This window comes from Tympanuchus pallidicinctus, unplaced genomic scaffold (assembly GCF_026119805.1).
Source record: "Tympanuchus pallidicinctus isolate F22 unplaced genomic scaffold, pur_lepc_1.0 scaffold15, whole genome shotgun sequence".
In the NCBI taxonomy this organism is placed as follows: Eukaryota; Metazoa; Chordata; class Aves; order Galliformes; family Phasianidae; genus Tympanuchus; species Tympanuchus pallidicinctus.
Genome location: NW_026294669.1, coordinates 659140 through 681480, shown reverse-complemented (window position 1 = coordinate 681480; position 22341 = coordinate 659140). Strand labels below are relative to the sequence as shown.

The window sequence follows — 22341 nt, the reverse complement described above, 5'->3', positions numbered from 1 at the left end:
AACAATTCTGAATGGTACAATGAGGACTGTGTTTTGTTTGTACAATACAGAATTGCCGTTTATTATTTTGACGTTGCCAATAAATAATTGCCTTTCTGTGGAACAAAAAAAGTCAAAGCAATACTCAGTGCTGCTGGAAATAATGTAAAACTGAGAATTAAAAAAGCAGTGATGGTTGAAGGGGAGTGCTGGGGTGGGAGTCACGGTCCAACACTGCTCAGACCACTTCTCCTTTCCTAGAAGATCCCCAGTCCTTTCTGGGACGATGTCTGCAAAGCTTGATCCCAACTCAAGACAAAGCTTTCCATAAAATAGTTCGAAAGAGAACGCATCCACAGCACCGTGGTTATACAAGAGAGCTTTAAAATGGAGAAAGGGAAAAGGCTGTGTTCAGGTGGCAAAAAAATATTACCCCTGAAATCTGCTTTGTCTCAAAAAATAAAAATAAAAAAATTAAAAAAAAAAAATTAAAATTTTGCATCTAAACTTAGTTTGAAAATTGAGAAGAAACGTTAAGAAATGCAGCCACAATGGCAGCATGTGGAGAACACAGCTGTGGTGCTGGCAGGCTGTACTGGACTGATCCCAGAGCTGCATGGGGCTGGATTGGGCTGTGCTCACTGAGGCTGGGCTGTGTGGCCCCAACCATCCCAGCAGCATGAGGACTGCAGTGTGCTCAGGGCATGCTGCCGTGTGAGCGTGGGTATGAAAAATGGAGAGAAAAGGAACGGGTGAACTGGAAGTGAATTGACGTTACACCTTCAGCAAACCAATCGTTCCCTGTCCTATGGATGCCCCACCTGCTGTCAAGGGGAAGGTAGTTGGGAAATCACATACAAAAAGGAAGCAGGGGTGGATCCGTGCTGTGTGAAGGCCATGTCTTGGAACACAAACAAAACCAGAACCAGCGCGAGCTCTCAGGCACATTAAGAGATTCCCCACCTCGGTTTATAAGTGCATCATGGACTCAAATTCATCGATTCTTTGTTTGGTGTTTCCTTTCCTGATCTTCCTGTAGGAGATGGTGTTGTACCGGGAGTAGCTGTGCCTGGAGATGTCGTTCTTCTTCCCCAGCCCCAGCTGCTCCCCGGCCCTCTCTGCTGGCGCATTGCAGGTGGGGCTGCAAGGGGGGGACATCTCCATGCTGCCCTCCTGCTGCTGGGGGACCGCGCCGCTCCCCTTTGGCACCTCTATCACCTGCACCTCGTCCTCCTCGGTGTCCTCCTCCTCCTCCTCTTCCTCCTCCTCTTCTTCCTCCTCAGCATCTTTCCCTCTCTGCTCGGTGCTGTCCGTGGGGGTCACCGCATCCTCCCCACCAGCACTGCCCGCTGTGCCTGCTGCACCCAGCGCCCGCTGCCCTGCGGCACAGAGAAGCATGGTGAGCCCCGTCTCACTCGGGTGGATGAGGAGTGACACCCCCAGGATGAGGTGTGACACCTTCGGGATGAGTTGTGACACCCCCAGGATGTGTGACACCCCCAGGATGAGGTGTGACACCCCCAGGCTGCACCCACCGTGCACACACGCATTGCAGGCGCAGCCCAGCACGCAACAGTGCCATAGCCGCACCCCTTGGGGCTCAGACCCTCTGCCCACCCAGGACGTGGGCAAACACACGTCCCCACTTGAGAAGCGTTTGGTATTGTTCTGCTTGGCACATCTCCGCTCCCATGTCACAACAAACACTCTATTCAGTGTCTGCCTGCAGGGTTCTGGGTAGTAATTAGACTAAATTGGTCAGGTACTAAAAAGCTGCCTGCAATTTGGAGATAAAGTGCTCGTGGCTGAGGTGAGGGGGCCGTGCAGGATCGTTTAATAGATTTTATTGTGCACTTGCAAAGCAGCACAGGTGGAGTGGGGATGTTGGTGTGGAGAGGGAAAGCCTCCATCCTGACTCATCTCAAAGCCATTCAGAGCATTTTGCTTAGGACAGATGCTCATATATTTTTTGCTTTCTTAGGGAAAGGTACACCAGTTTCTGATCATGAGGCACAGCCATGTATCTCCTGTATCTGCATTCACACAGCTCAGCTCTGTGACAATCACCCCAAGCTGCTCATTTGCTCCCCTCTGATGAGGAGCTCAGTATCAATGTGGCAGCTGACATATAGGAACCAGCAGCTCACGGCAGCCTGCTGGGCACGCGGGTGGGGGCAGCAACATGGGACAGCAGCAGCCATTCCTGGAACCACCAGCTCTCATCCCAGCCACCCTCTGCCCCTGTAAGGAGCCCAGAAGCGTCCACATGAATGCTCAACACTGGGACATTACACTGGAGCCCTCATAAATCAGGGAGGAAAAGGGTCTGGGTAGTGAGGACATGCAGCTACGGGCAGGAATGCATCTCTGTCCTCTGCACTGCAACGCGAGGTTTTGGCTGAATTTGGAAGTGATAAAACTCTGCATAACACTGCCTGGGAGGCTGCTTGCTGCCATGCTCAGGCTCTGGCACTCTGCACACACAGCATTCTGCATTACCTTCCTCCAGCTCCTGCCTGCAGGCTCCCATGTCCTGGGGCTCAGTTGTATCCTGGGGCTCAGCTGCTCCCTCCTGCAGCATCGCAATGTTGTCCTCTTGCTTTTCTTTGGGAAATACAAAGGACAAGAATTGGACTTGTGGAACAATTAGTGACAATAATTAGGCTTTAATTGTTGCAGATTGGCAGCAGAATTTTCGAGCAGAGCTAAGAAATTGCTCTTTTCTTTGGTCACCTACATTCCAATCCATCCTCTGTAACCACCAGCTCAGATCTGTCGCTAACAAATACTCCAAGTCTTGACACCCACAGTTGCAGCTCAGGAGCTCTGAGCAGCACACGTAACACATCCAGCTGTTCTTAAGGCTGCACATCAAACAAACTTTTCCGCCCAAATACTAAACAAAAAGGCAGCACCGCACATTACCTCTGCATCGCTGCTCTCCATCACAGTCCCCACGTGCTACATCCTCTGCCGACGAGTTCCCACTTTCCTCCACATTTCCTTTTGCCAGCAGAGTGCCGGGCTGCGCACCCGCCTCCACGCAGGGCATCGTCCCCACGGCTCCGGTGATGCCATCGGTGATGCCGTCAGCCAGCGGCAGGCCCTCCTGGGGGGCCGCGGTCCCGTTGCACGCTGGCAGGCCGGGCACCGAGGACACGTTGTCGCTCATGCTGAGCGCCCGGCACCGGGCCGCGTGTGCGGGCAGCCGGCCCTGCTCAGCCCCGGCGGTGACAGCGCGGGGTTTGGCCGTGGCACCGCGGGGTCCAGCCGTGGCACCGCGGGGTCCAATCGGCGTCTCAGCCACCACGCGGGCTGTCCCGGCCGCACGGTTAAATGCCCACTGCCATTTACATAAACAAACAATATGAAGCAAGGCGGCTTTTGTGCTGGCACGCAGAGCGGGGCTCTAACGTGTCAGCCGCGGTCACACACAGAGATTTTGTCTTCCCGCACAATGGCCCTTTGTGCCTTCCCCCGCAGCGGGAGCACCGGCTGTTCTCGCCCCGTAATCCTCAGAGGGTGACCGCCCCGTCGCAGCCCCATAACCGGCTTAGCGCGGCTCCGGCTCTGCCCCACGCAGCTCCGGTGCGCCGGGGCCACACTGGTACCACCGGCACGGAGCGAGGGCACCGACATGACATCACATCCCAGGCGATGCTCAGCGGCCGCTCCGCAGAAAGGCACCTTTGGGTTGCAGAAATGCTCCCTGAGGAATATGGAAGGGGAAGGCGTGAGACAAATGTGCGTGGAGGAGCTGCCAGCCGGACCTTCCAGCCAGACGGCGTGTGAGGGCTGCAGCCGGCCCTTTCCTGACCACAGCTGAACCCTGCCCTGCCGACCAGAGCCAGGTTTACGTAAGGATGTAATCTCCTGCTCTGAACAACTTTTTTGTATTCGTACAATGCAACATTTCTGACATCTTTGGGCTCCGGGATTTGGAAATCCTCTTGTTGAGGTCAGACCTCGATTAAAAGCAGAGCCAAAGCCCTGTGACTGTTTTAGTTTAGCTGTGAGTTTGCATCTGTAATTCAACGACTTCCAATTGCGCTGTACGTGGGGTTGGTGCGATTGATTCATAACATCGATCTTTTGTTGGGAAAACGAGTCCAAGAAAAACGGGTGCAAATGGTGGGAAACTGCTGCGGGTGCCATCCAGAGGTGTGCGTCACAGGCTGCAGAGCTGAGAGGTTATTTCTGTTCTTCTGAGCTATTGGCACAGCCCCAAACTAATCCAAACGGCCCTTTGGTGAACGCTGCTCCTTGGTGGCGGGGTCCTGTCCCCAGATCTTCCCTCTGGTGGCCACGGTGCTGTAGAAGCCCTGAGACACAGCCTGGTGCCATCTATTGGTGGCACACTCCGTCCTCACCCAGAGGCACCATTCCCAATTAGCACCTGGTGGTCATAGCTCTACTTGCACGACTCTCTTCTGAACCACTTCCCGAGTGACCTTTGAAGCGGGACGTTTCCACTCCAGAAGTCCCTCCCCTCACATTTCGCAGGTAGCACTGTGAGTGAAGACAGCAGGAAGGCACATAGGAGAGCCTCATTAGAGCCACAACTCCATCTCAGCAATACTAAGCAGCCATTCCATGAGGTGCTCACACGGCTCCTTGTGCTCTCCATAGCTCATCGCCTGCCACCACATTTCTGCTCCAGTCACACAGCTTGGCTGTAGCGGGTGCTGCAGCCTTGGGCCAGGGCAAGGCAGTGCTTCTCCTGCCCTTATTCCAGGAACAATGAGCCGAGGCCATCGGGCACTTCTTGACTGCCTCTGCAACTTAATGCTGCCTGGTCTGAAAGGCACAGAGCTGCACAACTGTGGATGTAATGGGGCTGTGCGGCATGCACGAAGTTCCAGGACTGTCTCACCTGAATTGTGGCTGGAATGGAATGGTACTGACCAAAGGCAATTCCCAGCTTTGTGGATATGCAAGGTGTGCTCACCACTTGCACCCCAGGTAACTGCACTCCATAACCCCCTCAGCACCATGAGAGCTGGCTGCCTCCACTGCCTTGAACAGAAGCCTCTAAAGCAGCTGCACAGAACAGAAATACTTGGTGAAAACAGAACTCACCTGGGCAGAAGCACCCACAGAAGGCAGAAGAAGCACAACTGACCCTGAAACGCAGGTGAAGATCAGCCACTGAAATGAGAGCTGCCTCCGAGCAGAACGGAACCAGGGGCAGGCAGAAACCCGAGGCTGAGACAGGAAGGTGCAGAAACCTCATGTAAGCCCGTGGCTTCCAGGGTCAGGTCTCCAGACTGCAAGGGGAGAGCAGTTGCAGGATAACACAACTTCGAAGCCAGAATAGTTTTCCATCATAATCCCTGTAGAAGCCAGAACACATCCCATGGCTTTGGGGGAAAAAAAAACAAAAAACATCAGCTACAGAAAGTACAGCCAGAGAGAGCCAAGCACAAAGCCCACCCAAGGCCAGGCATCCCACCTGGGCCCTGAGCTGCTGGCGACAACCAGCCCGCAGCAGGGGAGGGACTGGGGGGCTCTGGGGTCCCTTCCGAGCCAACCGGGCTGTGGTTCTATGGCTCTTCCCCAAGGGGGCGGTGGGCACTGCACAGCTCCTCAGGGCAGCGGGCAGCACAGCCCACCGCTGCCGGAGCTCAGGGAGCGTTGAGACACCGCTCTCAGCCATAGGGTTTCGGTTTTCAGTGGTCCTATGCGGGGCCAGGGGTTGGACTCGATGGACTCCTTGTGGGTCCCTTCCAACTCGAGATGGTCTGCAGTTGCGTGATTCTCCTCGCACACCTCGGGCTGCCCTGAGCGCTTTCTGCTGCCGCTTGCGCGGAGCAGCGCCGCTCACAACAGCGCTCATTCCCTCGGCTCTGCAGTTTGCCCGTGTTCCTCCCCCCCGGCCCCAGCCCGCTGCAGAGCTGTGATCGCCCACATCCTGTTTTTGATGCGCTGTGCAGCTCCTGGCCGCCAGAACACCGCGCTGTGGTCACACACTGTGCTGTAGCAACCAGAGCTCGCTCCCACCGCTGCAGAAACAGCATCACCTCCCTAACAGTCTTTTTAAGGTTTTCTTAGGCCAGTTGGCTGTACGGGTACGCTGGGTCCCTCCACAGTACCAGCAGGCACACATCAGCCAGCACAGTGAGTTACCCTCCCACACCAAGAGTTACTGCTTGTGACCACAAACCTGCATTAATTCCCACCAAGATGCAGCCCCAGGAGCAAAGCTCACATCGCATTTTGAACACCTTTTATGCAAAAGGAGGAGCAGGATGTGCAGCAATGCAACTGCCTGCCCAGAGCCTGCAGCCTGCACCAAGGAGCGTGTGATGGCAATGCAAAGCATGCTTCTGGGGAGCCGTGGGGGCAGAGATGCCCCTGTTTTCCTGGAAGCCCTGAAAATAAACCATATATTTACTTACAAGTGAAAATGATGGTACCTGAGGAATTCCCAGTCTGTTTCTTCATAATATTATGCACCAAAGAGGTCTCTTAGCCCATTTGCAATCTGTATTTCTGGTGATTAATCTGGGTACTGAAATGGACTTGGAAGGTACTTGGAAGGTATGGCTTCCCCAGGCATCATTTAGTAAGGATAAGCAAACAAATTAGCCGAGTGAGATGTCTTTCCACCAATAAACCAGGCACGTCACTTGGCAGAGGGTACAAAATGGGAATATTTGCCTCTCTACACTGCACAAGCATGACTGAGTGTAATGTCCCTTTTCAAATGTGGGATCTCTTCTGGGCATTAAATCAACTGGATTGGCTGGCCACAGTGCCCATGGCTGCTGTCACTCTGACAGTTCTGTGTCTGCCATCAGCATCCACTTGGGAATGACCTCTACTTGTCCTCATTCTTTCAAACACCTCTGTTGGCAGAGGGAAGCTGTGCCTCAGGACAACAAACCATGGGTTGAAACCTCTGTGTCTAAAAAGGAGCTCCAGTGAGGAGAGCCATGGGGAACCCTGTCCAGGGGTTGGTTGCACCACAGCACAGCCATCCTCGCTCATCCTCATGGTGAACATCTGCCTCTGCACCATGCAGAGCTAAGAGCTCAGTGAGCACGGATGGTGCAGTCAGACCATGGCACGCTGATTAGCATTTTCTCCAACCTGCTGAAATTCCAGTCAGCCAATCTGACCACAGCAACCTCAAGGGGGTGATGGTGATGACATCTAGCACAGAAATGACCCGTCACTGGGCACAGAAAATGCTCTTCTAGCAAGCCTGGTAGGAATGGCACAAAAAAGTCCCAGGGCTTCAGCAGGGCCCAAATCGCCACACTGCCAAGCTGTATCACAACATGGGTCACAGAGCACCACACTCCCATAGCCCGCACTCCACTGGGATTCTCCCTTCAGTATCTCAGCATTGCCACCAGCCTGTTTTCCTCCCTCCCAAACTCACAGATGATTGAATCACAGAATGGGTAATGTTGGAAGGGACCCCCAGCACTGCTGATGCTCTCCATCGCACTCGCCCTGCACTCACCGCCATGCACCCCACCCCAGCACATCCCTCTTGTATCAGCACCAACGCCTTCCGTCCTGCACAAGCCAGCAGCACAGCAGCTCTCCTCCATCAGCAGCGTGCAGTTCTGCAGCACAGGCTGGGTACGGGGCTCTGCTGCATGACCCAGGACATTCGTGCTGCACATCCCCTGCAGTAAGGGAGGTTCAGCTGAGCTGTGCCCCCGAGCAGCAGCACTGTCCATCCCAGCATCACCTCTGGGACCTACCCCTGGACGAGGTCTGGGCTCTGCCCTGCTCCTAATCACCAGCTTAGTAGAAGCTCTTGTTTTATTGAAGATCTCTGAAGATTGACTTCGGTAACAGAAAATAAATAGTTAGAAAATTTGCACTTGATTAAAACTCGTCATTAACACTAAATATGCTGAGGGAGTCGCTCACAGTTCTTCACGTCTTGGAGCTAGTCATTTTTTATGTTAATGAAGAAGTCCACGATTCACTCCGATTAAAAATTAAAATAATTAATAAATCAGAGCATTTTAAATACCATCAGTCCTGCTGTAAGGCTGTATGAGTAAGGAACAAACGCAGCCTCATGCTGCTCCTCCTGGCCCTGGGGAACGCAGTGTCACACCCGGCTTTCCTCCTCCTCCAGCGCCCGGTGAAGACCTGGAATGAATTTCAGGAGCTGCTTTCGAACGCTCGATCTCCTGCTCTTCCTCGGGAGCGTCCCGAAGCTGCTGGAGCTGCCGCCGCTCTCCCACAGCGGGGACATGGAGCCGCTGCTGGCCAGGCTGATGCTGCGGTGCCTGCGCAGGGAGCATCTCCCGGCCGTGCCATCGCCATCCCTCGGTAGGAAGCAGTCATCGTCCATGCTGGACTGGCGGCTCAGGCTCTCTGCTGCAGAGTCGTCGAAGGCACCGCTCTGGTAGAAGCTGTCCTCGCTGTCCAGAGTCATGGAGCTCAGGCGGCTCCGGGAGCTGCTCTCGCTGGAGAATCGGGTCTTGGTCGGAGAGAGTGGTCTTGGCATACAGTCCTCAGATAAGTTGGCCTCTTCCAGCTCCAGCAGAGCGTTGTCATTCGCCTCTCCTGGAAGCAGAGGTCAAGAAGGAGTGTTATTCAACAGCATCAGCGAGCTCCTGCAAGCAGACGCAGCCTACAGCTCTGCAGAGCTGCCTAGATCTGTGCAGGGCGCTCAGCCCCGCTCCTCTTCTCCGCCCAGCCAGGGCCACCAGCTGGGCCTTCGCTCTGGCCCAGCCTCCTGCCCCTCCATCCCACCGTGGGGCTGGGCAATGTCTTACCCACATCATATCTCATCCCACGTTTCCAGCTATACGGGACTCTCTACTGCTGCCTTGCCCCAAAATGCAGAAGCAAAGTCCAATTGAAAACAGAGAACAGAAAAGAAGCTTTCCACATGAACTCCTCTCCTAGAACTCATACATCAGCCCAGCGCCCAAATTCTTCAGACACTGATAAAAATCTTCCCCCAGGGTCATTAAGAAGGAAAAAAAGAAAGCAGATGGAAACCAGGTTAGCGGAGTGCCTGGTGCTGCTCAGCCCCAGCTTCCCCCAGAGGTCTCAGCAGCGCTGCGGTTTCCCACCCGGAAGCGGAGACTCACCATGCAGCAAACGCTGTTCCTGTAAGTGCAGGGAGCGCAACTCCACCCACTTCTGCTGCAGAGTTTGCTGTGAAGGATTAAAAGAGCTGACTGTCATTCACACTTTCACAAAGTTACAAAACACTTCAAATAAAGCAGGTTCCCAGAGAGCACTCTTTGCCTACAGGATGCGGAGGTGTGCCCTCTTTCTGCACAACACAGCATTCCTGGGGCTCAGCAAGCCTCCTCCTGCTTCCCTGAGCAAAGTGCTTTGGCTGAGGCACTGTCTGCATGAAATGTGCGAAAGCAGAAGGCTGAAATCTGGAATGCAGGCAGCTGTACTCAGATGGCCTTTCACTGAGCCACTGCTGACGTGCTGACATCCCACCCTACCAGCGAGCAGCATTATGTTATTTCCTCTGTTGCAGGTCAGCCATTGATCTAACAACCAACTGCTGCACTGGTTAAGAAGCTGCCAAGTGAGTGCCTGCTGGGTCCACAGGAAAACACCGCACACTTCCTTGGCAACCTGCATGAGCACACGACAGGGCAGTCTGGCAAGTTACATGGTTATCCATGCAAAGTGCCCAGGCAAAGCTTGCGTGGACAGTATTGCTGTTCCTTGCACATTTTTCTGTGCTCCACATTCCAGCAACACCAATCAAAACACCACAGCTTTGGCGTAAGGCACCAGAACGGCAGCAGCCCTTGTCCTGGGGCTTTTTGCCATCCCTCAGCCCCAGCCAACAGCACAGCCACACAGCAGGGTGTTTTCTCCCATCCCACAGGCAGCCTGCCTGGTGCGCTGTGGCATGGCATGGTGACACGGCACTGATGCTGGGCACAGCCCTGTGCCATGCATCAGGTAGGAGTGCAGACACACAGGGCCAGGCCCACACCTGACTTCACACAACAGTGAAAGCTCTCCTTGCAGAGGCTTGGCACTTTTGGGAAACCACTGCTATCTGAAAGCTGAGTGTTTCATAGCAGCTTCTGTCTTCCTGAGTTCTCTGAACCATATGGGGAGGGGCAGCCACAGCACTGCTCACACAGGTGTTGTTCCCAGATGGCAAATTCCATCCCTGCTGCAAAGTTCTGGCAAGCCTGAACATTTATCGTGAGATTTATTCTAGCCAGATCAGTGTCCAGTTAGAAGCAATTCCTTCAGGGAGGGCCTTGGTTCATTGCTGCCATAAGGAAAAACTCTCCATCAGGTAAAGAATACTCCAAAGTGTCTACATGTCATACATTCCCCAAATGCTGGCCCAGCTTCCTGTTCACTTACAGCACTCATCAATTCTCACTCTGACCAAGTTTAAGAAGAGGCCAAAGTTATCTTAAGAGGAGGTCAAAATTATCAAAATGATTTCTTGATTATTTTTTTCATCCTTTGACCTAATGGAAAACAATCCTATGACATGCAGTCAGCATTATTTCTTCCCTGCATCAGGCAGCAAAAAAGCTGGAGAAGCTCAGCACCCGTGGCAGGACGAGAACTTGGATGCTTTCAAAAAATGCCCAGGGGTTCACAGAGATGCTTTGCAGCCCCAGAGTTGGAGACACGTGGGTCCTCGGGATGCGATGGGGAGCCAGGGCCCCGTGATTGTGGCACGGCAGCCTCATGTGCAGGCTGGTGCTGCAGCCGGAGCGATGCCACAGTGCGCTCAGTGAGGTGGTGCTGACATCACCCCCACACACAGCACTGGCACCCGGCCCCCGCAGCATCCACCAGGGAGGCAGTGGGGCTGCCAGCAGCAGCACTGGGGGCACACGGCTCCCCAGCCCCCACTGCACCCCATGGCTGCTCCCACAAACAGCGGACCCACAGCAGCACTCTGTGCTTCACAGCAGCACAGTGGTTCACCTCGTTACCTTCAGCAGCTGCAGCTTGTTCTCCAGCTCCATCTTCCTCAGGAACAGGGCCCCGTTGACGGTCTCCAGCCTGGAAAGAAGAGGGGCTTTGGGTACCACCATGCAGGAGTGGTGCCGTACAGCAGCACATGGGGCCATGGTGTCCTTAGGGAGGGGATGCACACGGGACGGAGGGTGCCCTAATGTGCCATCAACTCCCCTCCAAGGATGGATTCAGCAGCTGCTGTGGGATGAGCAAAGTCACAGCATGGGCAAGAGATGCACATCACAGTGCTGAGTGTCTGTGAGTGTGGCACTGCTGCTTAGCACAAGAAGGTTTCACGGTTTCCAGCAGGACCACATCAAACTCAAAGCACTGTGAAGGGCAGATGCCTACCTTAAATAGTTCCCTGAAGACTTTATCAAGTCTACAATTTGCTTGTGACTAAAACCATCGGTGTTCACTCCGTTGACGTTGGCAAGAATATCACCTGTAGAGATAAGCAGAAGCTGCAATGAGCATCTTCAGCACACACATCCCTACCACATTCTCTAAAACAGAACTAACATGGAGAAAAGCAACTAGGGCCACCCGCAGATAGGAAAAAAGCAAGTCATTACCAATTTGAAGGCCAGAAACGTGGGCAGGACTTTCCTCTTGAATTTTGCAGACACAAGTGCATACCTCCAAGGAGTAATCGGTTTGGTTTGGAAATCTAATAGTCTGTAAATAGCAAAGGAAAAGCGCTGCTGATATTGAAGACGTGACTACAAGTAATATTTGAAATACTGTCATGTGATCTATTTTCATTTCACATTCTTTTTTAAAATGAGAGGCTGTGTTGAGCAGGTTGTATTATCATAACTCTTGGTAGAATCCATCGTCCTGTTATCAACTCTGACATTCATTTAGAAAAATGCTAAACTGAGAGATACGACCAGAGCATCTTGTGTTGACAGGAAATGTATTTTGGGTTGCATGCAAATATCAGTATTCAGCCACATCCTCTGCCAAGAAGCTGTTTAAGACTGAAACTGAAGTTCCTGAAAACCTACGACAGTCAAACTTACCTTACATACGTCATGACAGATTCCCAAATTCCTCAGTCAGCACTGAACAGAGATGAATTCTATCACGAGTTCAGAGTTTATTAGAGCAAATCACAACAATATGGTGATTTCAGCCTTAAAACCATCAGCAAAACTTTCAGCTAAACTAAGAACACCAAATTATGTGATGCCCCGTCCATCCCTGGAGGTGTTCAAGGCCAGGTTGGATGGGACTCTGGGCAGCCTGGTCTGTGAAATGTGGAGGCTGGTGGCCCTGCCTGTAGTGGGGGGGTTGGAGCTTCATGATCCTTGAGGTTCCTTCCAACCTGGGCCATTCTGTGATTCTGTGCTGAGGATTCTGAAGGAATCTGCATAATTGAGGCAGTAGGACATGCCTGTCCTTCTGTTTGGACCTTGTTGAGTGTCCCAGAGAAGCAGGATGAGATTCACCATGCCTAGCTAGACGTCTGTCCACCAGCTCAGCATCCCTGCCAGAGCTACCCAGAGAGGCAGACATCCCCAGTGAGTGACTGGTGGCCCTAAGAGCCCTATTTCTGACCAGAAGGATGGGATTCCCTCACCACACACCTTCCTCTCTTCACAGACCGCAGAAGAAGCCGGGCCGTTACTTTGGGTGGATAACTGGGCTTTAGGTGGCCACAGTGCTGGGAAAGATGTGACTCGAAGCAGCTGATGCACAAACATCTGGGCACAGACAGAGGCACACCGAGTCCATGTCAGCACCAGAATCCACTTAATAAGTGGGAAGTACCAGCACAAGCAGCACACAAGAGACCCCGCGTTCCGCCATGGCTGTAGCTCTGAGGAGCTCCTTGCAGATGGCAGACCCAGAATTTCACATCCTCATAGTCTGGTTTGCCTACAATCAAATTGTTGCAATAATGAAACTGCAACTTCTAAATAATGCCTTATGCTTGGTACCAAACTGACGCTGTCATTTCGCAGCCTGGACTTTCTAGTGAAATGCTCACACTGAATGTACGTTCAGGAAGAAACACGCCAAGAACAATTATTTTTAATCAGAATGTCACATATAATGAAAATCTGCCCCGGCAATTTATACAAAAGCCTGATAATGGACTCAATTATTTTCCCTTCTGAAAGCTCTCTGAAAGTGTTCCTGAGCCGAGCACTTACACAACCATTAGTCAGAATCAACTCTGAATAAGTTGGGCTTCCCATAGCACTCCTTTCACCAAAGCTAGCACGTCCCTCTGTGCATGGCAGTGCCAGGTCATTTCATACAGCAGGCACAAGGGATTTCTAGGAAAAGGAGAGGATTTTGGTCTCTCTCTTTTATATAAAAATATTTTCACGTGGCATTCTCTGAAAACATGATAGCCTAAGGAGGAAAGAAGGCGTTCCCATTGTCCGCTTCGTATCTGAGCTGTCTCCTATGGTCAGCACTCCAACTTGCCATGGACCAGGCTCTCACCTGTGACCTATGAGAACTCCTCAGAAGCACGTCCCATTTCTGTGGTGCTTCTTAAGCACTCCAGTTTCACAAAGGACTCACAGATGTCTTTCTCTACCCCATCCCGTGTTAATCTAGTTTGGAGGATGTGATGCTGAAGATTTAACACAATATTTTATCTTTAAATTTGTCACATAAGTCTTACCTGGATTTCAAAGCCAAATGTCTCTTTATCTTCTTTGAATATAGAAATGAAGTGTCTGCAAGAAAAGCACTCAGGATTACCCAGGTTGTACAGCGGGGAAAGGCTGTGCTGCAGAGGGCGGTGGGCACAGCACAGCTCCCAGGACAGCAGGCACAGCCCCGAGCTGCTGCAGCTCAGGGAGAGCTGGGACACCAACCTCAGACTTTGGGTTCAAGTGGGGCTGTGCGGGGCTCACTGCTCCTTGTGGTTCCCCTCCAATTGGGACACCTTATCTTTCTATGACCCCATTCCTGAGCCCCTTCACCCTACTTCCCCCATGAGTCCATCCCACCCAGGGCTGCACTGCGTGAGCACAGCTGGCAGGGCATCACCGTACCTCTGCGGCTGGGAGCAGTCCCCCAGGGAGCTGGATCTGGTCAGAGCGAGCTGCAAGCAGAAAGGGGAAAGGAAAAGGGTCAGTGGGGTCACCGCTCCTCAGGGCTCCCTGCGGCCTGCTGCTGGAGGAATGCCACTGTGCTGCTGTTAGGTTGGAAATCAGTCCCTCAAATATAGCATTATTCCAAATCTTTTAAACACGATATTCAGCACTACCAAGATAGGAACACCACAGAGAAAAAGCAAAATCATGGGTGCTCTTAGCTCTTGATCCAGTTGTTGACACCCAGAAAACATCAAGGGATGTTTCTCCCCGGGGGACTGCGCTGCACTGCCAGACCCAACCCGATGTGAAGGCATCACTGCCCAACAGCTTTCTGCTGTCCCGGCCTGCCTGCAGTGAGCTAAGAATGGGGAGCTGAGTCACTGCCAGCCGATACCTGCTGATAACATTTTGTGCAGGGGTGACAATGTGACCTCTGCCAACTGGCTGTCAGCTCTCAGGCATCGCTCCCAAGGAATTGGTGAGCACAGCAGGACGTGGCTGGGGAACACAACAGCACACACCGCAGGAGTTTGAGGCAGGAGGGGCTGCTGTGCTCACATCAGTGAGTGCAAGAGAAAAAATAGTGACGAAACCCCAGAAAAAAATCTGCTGGGAACAGTGCCTGGAGTAGGGAACTCTTCACACGAACTGCTGGAGGTGCAGCTTCTCAGGAGGGCAGAAACTGGGAGGACAAAAGGCACAGCTGCTAAAGAGGAATGCTGTGTTCTGTAGGGCACCAAAGGAGGACCTCCTGCTGCACATCTGCATTCAGCACTAAGGCAAGGAGGCTGCAAAACTGTATAAGCCAGGGATTTCCACTAACACTGTAAGTATCACCTATACTGTACCCAGTTATGCTGTGACTTTCTTTCACACCTTTCCCCTAAAAAATCTGTAGGTATTTATAACTTCAACACCCATCAAAAAAGGCAGAAAACAGACACACACATACACACACCACAAAGCTGCAGGCAGCTCTCAGCAGCTACTAGTGATGGCCAAATAGTGTTTCCAAGCTGACGCATGGCCATGGCAACAAGCACCCAGCATCCCTGCTTTGGGCAAGGCAGCCTTGTGCCTACAGAGGCCTGAGAAAAACCAGGATCAGCACTTAAACATCCACGCTTTCCATAAACATGAGCCAAAAATAAGGAATTACATTACCACTAAATTGTACAGTCAATATACTAAAAAGTCCTAGGCTTCAATACTGCAAAGCCAGGCCAATGTGCAACCACCAACACAACCTCCATTTTATGAACCTGTGTTCAACTGGAGAGAGAAGCAGGGAGGAGCAAGGGGTGCCATGCAGTAACACACTTGGAATTCTTTGTTAACACCCACAGACACATCATGGCCATTATTGCTCATTTATCTGCAGCAGAACCACAAAGTGCTGCTCTATCACTGCTGCTGGTGGCTGCATCAATGCAGTGTGCCCAGCGCTTGTCTGCTTCTGGCTGTCTTTTACATCCCCAGGACTGTATGGGAGGAATGTGCTTCTGTTGCTGCACAAAGCAGAGCTTTCAGTGCTTGGACATTATGTGCCAGCTTTCTGATAACACTTCAAGATTATAATGCATTTCAAGCACTTTCAATTCAGGCTTATTCACACAAGACAAAAAGGTGAGCTACAATTGCTCAGCTGGCAATTTACAGCAGCAGCAACAGGCAGTTTTGCTCACCTCCCGTTGCAAACAACAGAAATTTGCTGTTCCGCATGAAAAGGGAGCTTATAAACAGGAGGGAGGCTGACTTTGTACCTGGGCAGATAGTGGCAGGACAAGTGTTTTTGAACTAGAAGAGGAGATTTAGGTCAGATATGAGGAGGATTCCTTACTCAGAGGGCAGTGAGGCCGTGGCACTGCCCGGAGCTGAGCTGCCTCGTCCCTGGAGATGCCCCAGGCTGTGGATGGGTGCTGGGCAGCCTGAGCTGGGAGGCAGCCAGCCCACGGCAGGGCTGGGGCTGAGGGGTTCCTTCCAACCACGCTGCGGTTCTGTGATCGATGGTACAAAAAGCACAGCGACAGGGACAGCCAAAGTAGCTACAATAGCTGTAATAAAACAGCCCAAAGTTTGGAAGGAAACAACCCACGATAGATGCTTCCTGCCAAGGATGCAGAACAAAGCCCAGCCTGACCACCGTGCTGAAGCACGCCCAAGTTTAAGGGAACACCAGGCAGCAGGATGCTCCCCTGTGCCTCGTAGCACACCTGGAACGAAGAGCCGCAGCCGGGCAGGATCCCAGCTGCAGGAGCTCTGCTGACCGCCGGCAGTCCCGCAGTCTCTCCCGCACCTCCCCTTGGCAGTGCTCCCACACAACAGCTGCTGGAAGGAGCCCATCGCCACCCAAACTCACTCTCCGCCCGCGGTGCCCTGCAGGCTGGAGGTGCCCTACCTGCTTGCGGCTCCTCGGCAGCGTCCCCACCGTGCTGACCAGCTGCTGCAGCCGCCTGCTGTCCATCTGCACGCCCCGATCCCCGCTGCCCGCGCGCTGGCTGTGCTGGGCGAGCCGCCGCAGGGACATGGCGCTGAAGGGCAGTGCTCAGTGCAGCATGGCAAAGCGCGGCACTTTGGGTACACTTCTCCTCTCTGAGCGATCAGAAAGTATGAAAACGGAAAGCGGGCCATGTGACTTGTGGTTTAGGTGCACATTACATAAATCTCTTCTTGCAGCTCACCAGGGCTGCTCCGTGTGTTTGTGCTCCTGCGGGAGCTAAGAACTAGGCTTGGCAGCTACAGAAATCTGCTTAATTTTTCCGACCCTGCACACAACAATGATTCTTACTGCACAGATCCCACTTGCTGTAATAACGTGTCCTTAAAGAACTGTTTGCTTTAGACACTTGCCCGAGCTCAGCCTGTTCATTCTTTCACTTGCTCGGCCTCCCTTGCTTTGCTCAGATTTCCTTTTGGCAAAGGCAGGAAAGTAATGCTTTCTTTGGAACAGCAGCATCAGTGCATGATTTTCCAGCCACAGGGAGGGAAGCAAAAACTAAAGGCCACGGACTGAAAGTAGGAGCTGAAACCAGCGCTCTGCCCTCGCTCTGCAATACCATTAGCTGAGCACTGGTGCGGAGCAGTGACTCATGCAGCAGATCAGGCTGTGAGCAATGGCAGTGTGAGTGCAGTGAGGAGGGCAGGGGTGATGGGGATATGCCTGCTCCACGTGCCCTCAGGATGATGCCACAACTGGTGCCCACACAGCAGCACTGCCACCTGCAGCCAGCTGGGACAGTGCCTGGGCCCTGGGCACAGTGCAGTGTGGTCACTTTAAAATGAAGTCACGCAGGGCTCCTTTCTTTGAAAGCACATCTGGGAGGACCCGTAACTGTGACAGAACTGGCGCTGCTTTGCTTTCTCCCTCCTGCAGAGGTGCAGCACAGGCTGGCACAGCATCTCCTGCACTGTGTGGTTGCTATGCTTCTGGACACGTCTGGGTGTCTGGCTGTGGCTCAGAGCATTCACACACACAGAACAGGGAGGTTTTTAAGGTCTGTGAAATAAGCAGTATGAGTTCTTAAAATACATGTAATTTAAAGAAACCCATGCCTGCTCTTATACTGGAAACAAGACCATTTTTGGACTGTGGAGCACTGTAAATCCAACCAGGATCTGAGCAGAAACACCGGATAAGTAAAACCATGAGTGCAGTGGGATGGGCCATCAAGACTAAGAGATAAGAAAATCCATCTACTAGCACAGCGATTTTCGGCAGTGTTTTTTGTTTTGCTTTTCCTTCTAGCACAGCTGATTTAAATCACATCTCTGCAAGAGTGCAGTAGTTTTCCTCCCTTCGTTTGGCAGCCCCTCGCCATGTCAGCACAAGGGGAGGAGCTGCCATGGCTCTCACCCTGCACTGCCAGAGCTCAGCACACATGGGTCACAACATGAGATCACTGCTGGCTGCTCCCAGTGCAGCACCAGGCACAGGCAGCTTCACCCCCCGGGGTCTCCTCCATGGCCAGCCAAGCAACCCCCAGAATGCCTGCACGCACATTTCACTCTCCCTGGACTCACCTTTTGGTCAAGGTTTCTTTTTATTTTTTCATCTTGTGTTGCCTCATCTTACCTTCTTCTTTCACATTGAATTCCAAATAATTTCTGGAGCGATGTCTGGGCCGCGAAGACGATCAGAGGGCTGGAGCACCTCTCCTGTGATGAAAGGTTGAAAGAGGTGGGATTGCTCAGCTACATAGCGGTAGGACAAGGGAGGATGGATTTAAACTGAAAGAGTGGAGGTTTCAGGTGCTACGAAGAAATTGCTCACTCAGGGTTTTAAGGCACTGGCACTGCTGCCCAGAGAGGTTGTTCATGCCCCATCTCTGGAGGCGTTCCAGCCAGGATGGATGGGATTCTGGGCAGGCTGATCCATGGTCTGGCAGCCCTGCTCACGGTGAGGGTGTTGGAACTAGATGGTCTTTGAGGTCCCAGCCAACCCAAGCCATTCTATGGTTCTACGATGCAAATTACTTCTTAAGAAGGATAGCAAATCAAAAAATGCTACGTTGCTATAGCAGTCTTCAAAACTATTCAGGGCTAGAAAGGAAGTCAAAAATGACTTGAAGAAGGAGCCAAGCAGCCCAGTTCTGCAGGCCAAGCAGACTCAGCTCACGGCCCTGAGCTGACAGGGAAGGACAGTGGGGCACTGAAGGTGTTTCCTGACCATGAGGTGTGCAGCCATCTCCCACCTTGGCCTCCTGGAATAAATGCCTGGCTTCTGCAGCTCAGTGGTGCCCATATCCTGGTCTTGGGGGGGGGCTTTCATGTCAGCCCCCAGAGCTGAGGCTATCAGCACACTGCAGCGCTTGTTTCCTGGCACCACAAATCCAGGCTATCAAAGGATGGATATAACGCAGATTTTGCAGCTGATGTAGGTAATACAGGAGGCAGATAAACAGTGTATCCCACTTTTTAGAACAAGCAGACAGAACTTTGGGATACAACAGTAAACAAAGGGATTTTTATTTTTCCCTTGTATAAATCCCAATGCCTTGACAGGAATGATCTGTAATGCCTCAGAGATTATCCCCCACCTGACACTGGACGTCTTGTGAAGGACATTGCCTGTCTGCATCTCACTGGGGATCCTGAGGAATGTCATTTCTTTTTTCAGCCAGCAGCTGAGTTACCATTAGTACTATTAAATATATCCAATTTAAAATATGGCCATGGAAACTTCTTTATGTTTGATATGTATGTACAAAGAAGGAAAGGGAGAAAGGAAAGAGGAGAAGGAAAGCAGTGTGTGATGGGAGGAAAGCTCTTCCTTCTTTTCAGAGATGTACCTCAGAGATGACAGCAGTGCCCAGAGCAGGCTGAGTAATGCGGGGATGCGGTGACTCAAAGCCTCTTCCTCTTTTCCTGCCCACCATCACCACACTGAGCAGCTCTGAAAACAAAGTGCATTTCAGTTCCTCAGGCAACCCTCTTCTAGTTTCTGAAACCGAGTGACACATCTGCAAACAAGCTGAGAGGAGAAATTAAATCTTCTGCGAAGAGAAATTAAATAGATCAGGGCTCTGTGGAAACCACATCATCGGCCCCATCGCCCTCTCCATGGGGACACGGACACGCACACATGCCCACATGGCCATCTCAGCATGGCCAGGCCCAACGTGGCACCCAGTGGCCCAGGGCAGAGCAGGCAGGGCAGCCCACTGTGGTCACACCGTGCTGGGGACCAGGACAGACAGGACAGGCAGCATTGCATCGCCGCCCAGAGCACATCCCTGTGCTGCACCATTCCAAAGAGCCTCTCGGTATTTTTAGAAGGCTTTGTATTTTTGCACTTGTACATACATACAGAAAAGCCACAAAAGCCATTTTGTTTATCTACTCGTCCTTTGTGCTACCAGATTTTCCACTTGACAAGCAGCTGGCAAGCCGTGCAATGACTCAGAACAACGGTCTGCAAACCCAAACGTGCATCAGCCCTATGCCTCTGCTCTGCTGAGCTGTCTCATGGGCTCCTCTCCACTTCCTAACCAATAATAAAGATTTTCATAAAACAGGGCTCATTTTCAAGATATCCAGATGTCCAGAAGTGTTACATTCCTCACCTCAGCTGCCATGATTTGACGTGAAATTTTTGAACATTTGCAAAGTGTAAGATGATGATCATGAGCACAGCCAGTAGGTTTCCACCAGCTCTCATTGAACTTCCCAATGAAATCAGAAAGGTGTTTCACAATGGATGCAGTTTCAGCAATCCAGAAGTGCATGAAGTATCTGCATGATTTGCCCCATCTGACTGTATCTCACTGCCATAAACATATGAGCACGTCAGGACTTCATGATAGCTTTGCACTGTGCATTGTTCAGTATCACAGAATCACAGAATGGCCTGAGTTGCAAAAGCCCACAGTGCTCATCAGTTCCAACCCCCTGCTGTGTGCAGGTCGCCAACCAGCAGCCCAGGCTGCCCAGAGCCACATCCAGCCTGGCCTTGAATGCCTGCAGGGATGGGGCATCCATCCCTCCTCGGGCAGCCTGTTCCAGTGGTTTCAGTATCTGAGAGTGGGTTTCACTGGAGCCCTCCCTGCCGTGTTCCAGGAGCAGGACATGGGGCGCTGAGCCCCCGGCGGGGCCCGGAGCTGCGGCTGCTGCCTCGCTGCTTTCAGACATCCCGGCAGCTTCCCCAGATCCCGGCAGCCTCCTCAGCCCGCACCGCCGCTCCCTGCCACGCAGCGCCCAGCAGCCGCAGCTGCAGAGATCTGTTCGTCCACGAGAGGGCCCGAGAAGTCAGCGCACCTACGGTTACCCCGCAGTGACTTCCTGCTCCACTGGAAACCAATTTCTGAACAGCAAAGAGAGCTGCTGCACGTTTATCAGCGCTAAGGAACAGGACTGCGCTGCTCTACCTCTGGAGGCACTCGGAGCTGCAGCAGACACGGCCGGCGCTCAGCGGCTTGAGCAGGCTTTCCTGCGGGCTGCAGCCTTCCTTCCTTCCCTCGAGCTGCAGCCGTCCTTCCTTCCCTCGAGCTGCCAGCCGTGCCGCCCCGCACAGGGCCCCCATCCCGCAGGAGCTCTGTGCTAAGGGTGCGCGGTGCAGAAGAACCGTGCTGGCAGAACGTCTCTGGAACATGGGTTTATGAAACAGTTGCAAGCACACTTTAAGCCCCCTGCTAAGTTTTGGAAGGCTGTTTGTAGAGAAAAACGCTACAAAGATATTTCAAGGGGAAAGAAACCAAAAACAAGCAAACAACAAAAGAAACAGTATCTTTCAATTTCTGCTACTGAGTAGCAAAGATGCAATAGGACGTAATAAGAGAGGAAAACGCTGCAGCCCACTGACGGGGGATGGTTTGGCCTTTGGTTATCTGGGTGTTTTGCATTTTTCCTCCCTTTAATTTCTTTATGGACTGTCCGTGTGGTTCTCCTGCACTCACGTACATCCTGAATTCCCACAGCCTGTTCTGGCCCAGGAAAGAACCAAACAGGGTGCTTCGGCTTCCAGCAACCCCAGCTGTTTGCAAGCAGACCCATGCTACCCCATGGCTGTAAGCCCAGCACTGCAGCTACTGCCTGTGGGAGCTCAGCAGGCACTATGGCACACAGTGCTCCTTCCACATGCACGCTCCGTGCACACAATAACACAGGGGTGCACACTGCCCTCCAGGCCTCCCCAGAACCGCCATTGACATCTTCAAGCTGCAACAGCACTTGCCATTACAAATCAAAGCCTTTACGTACCACAGGCAATGTCGGGTTTACCACTGCTCTGCGTTCAGATCGCTGTGACTGAAACACCAGCTGCAGATCTCCAAGGGGAGCTGAATGGAAAAGAATAGCAGTTAGCATCCCAGCATGGCCCAGTGCCAGGCTCAGCACTAACTGAGCTCTGGAATGCTCGGGAAGTGGTGGGAATGCCCACTGGAGCAGACTGTGCCACATGCCACCGGCGGCCCCCCACCTCCCAGATCCATGGCCGTGCCCACACTCCTTACCAGGCAGAAGGAAGGAGGGAGACATCCGTTCTCAGCAGCACATGGCCCTGTACCCAGGGAGCACAGAGCTGGCACCAGTGTGCAGTGGTGACTGCAGCACAGTTGGCTGGCCTGGACACAAGCACACAGAGCATCAGCCTGGGCTCCTCTGGACCCAAAGAGTACTGAGTGTCCCTGAGCACCTCCACCTCCCAACATCCTACTGATGTGCCAGCAGGCGCTGGGCTCTCCAAGGGGAGCAGCAAGTGCTGGTGAGCCCCGTGCAGCTGCTGCTGGCCTCAAAGCATGCACCTCCTCCTGCAGCACTGTGCCCACAGCCAGAGCATCCCTGAGGCAGACTGCTTCCAAAGCTCCCTGCAGCACCTGCAGAAGGACAGAACTCACAAGCAACTGCCAGTTAC

At 52.6% G+C, this 22341-nt stretch overlaps 2 protein-coding genes across 5 annotated transcripts; both read right to left on the bottom strand.

The window, feature by feature from the left end:
- Nucleotides 1-27: 27 nt before the first annotated feature.
- Nucleotides 28-7656, bottom strand: ERMN (ermin). Of its 2 annotated transcripts, none has more exons than XM_052675632.1 (3): nt 5059-7656; nt 2479-2583; nt 28-1358 (listed from the first exon to the last, which is right to left on the bottom strand). In XM_052675632.1, the coding sequence occupies exons 1-3, from the start codon at nt 5210-5212 to the stop codon at nt 949-951; spliced, it is 669 nt and encodes a 222-aa protein (XP_052531592.1). In that variant the 5' UTR covers nt 5213-7656; the 3' UTR covers nt 28-948. The 2 variants fall into 2 exon arrangements, with proteins under 2 accessions (XP_052531592.1, XP_052531591.1); XM_052675631.1 differs by lacking the exon at nt 5059-7656 and adding an exon at nt 2905-5052.
- Nucleotides 7657-7740: 84 nt separating this feature from the next.
- On the bottom strand, nt 7741-22051 carry CYTIP (cytohesin 1 interacting protein). 3 transcript variants are annotated; one of them, XM_052675628.1, is made up of 12 exons: nt 21941-22051; nt 21687-21766; nt 19280-19461; nt 18064-18146; nt 16390-16583; nt 13947-13996; nt 13571-13625; nt 11502-11604; nt 11278-11371; nt 10902-10971; nt 9051-9117; nt 7741-8517 (listed from the first exon to the last, which is right to left on the bottom strand). In XM_052675628.1, the coding sequence occupies exons 5-12, from the start codon at nt 16516-16518 to the stop codon at nt 8057-8059; spliced, it is 1029 nt and encodes a 342-aa protein (XP_052531588.1). In that variant the 5' UTR covers nt 16519-16583; nt 18064-18146; nt 19280-19461; nt 21687-21766; nt 21941-22051; the 3' UTR covers nt 7741-8056. The 3 variants fall into 3 exon arrangements, with proteins under 3 accessions (XP_052531588.1, XP_052531589.1, XP_052531590.1); XM_052675629.1 differs by having other exon boundaries at nt 19280-19383; XM_052675630.1 differs by lacking the exons at nt 18064-18146; nt 19280-19461; nt 21687-21766; nt 21941-22051 and having other exon boundaries at nt 16390-16851.
- Nucleotides 22052-22341: the final 290 nt, after the last annotated feature.

What these genes read in the sequence shown, in the direction of transcription:
- ERMN (XM_052675631.1), bottom strand. Translation starts at nt 3,151, where the DNA reads ATGAGCGACAACGTGTCCTCGGTGCCCGGCCTGCCAGCGTGCAACGGG. An exon ending in TGGAGAGCAGCGATGCAGAG is followed by an intron (nt 2,584 to 2,904) that starts GTAATGTGCGGT and finishes TATTTCCCAAAG; the next exon opens with AAAAGCAAGAGGACAACATT. An exon ending in CAGGCAGGAGCTGGAGGAAG is followed by an intron (nt 1,359 to 2,478) that starts GTAATGCAGAAT and finishes TCTGTGCCGCAG; the next exon opens with GGCAGCGGGCGCTGGGTGCA.
- CYTIP (XM_052675628.1), bottom strand. Translation starts at nt 16,518, where the DNA reads ATGTCCCTGCGGCGGCTCGCCCAGCACAGCCAGCGCGCGGGCAGCGGG. An exon ending in CGTTTCTGGCCTTCAAATTG is followed by an intron (nt 11,372 to 11,501) that starts GTAATGACTTGC and finishes TTATCTCTACAG; the next exon opens with GTGATATTCTTGCCAACGTC. An exon ending in ACAAGCTGCAGCTGCTGAAG is followed by an intron (nt 9,118 to 10,901) that starts GTAACGAGGTGA and finishes AATCCTTCACAG; the next exon opens with CAAACTCTGCAGCAGAAGTG.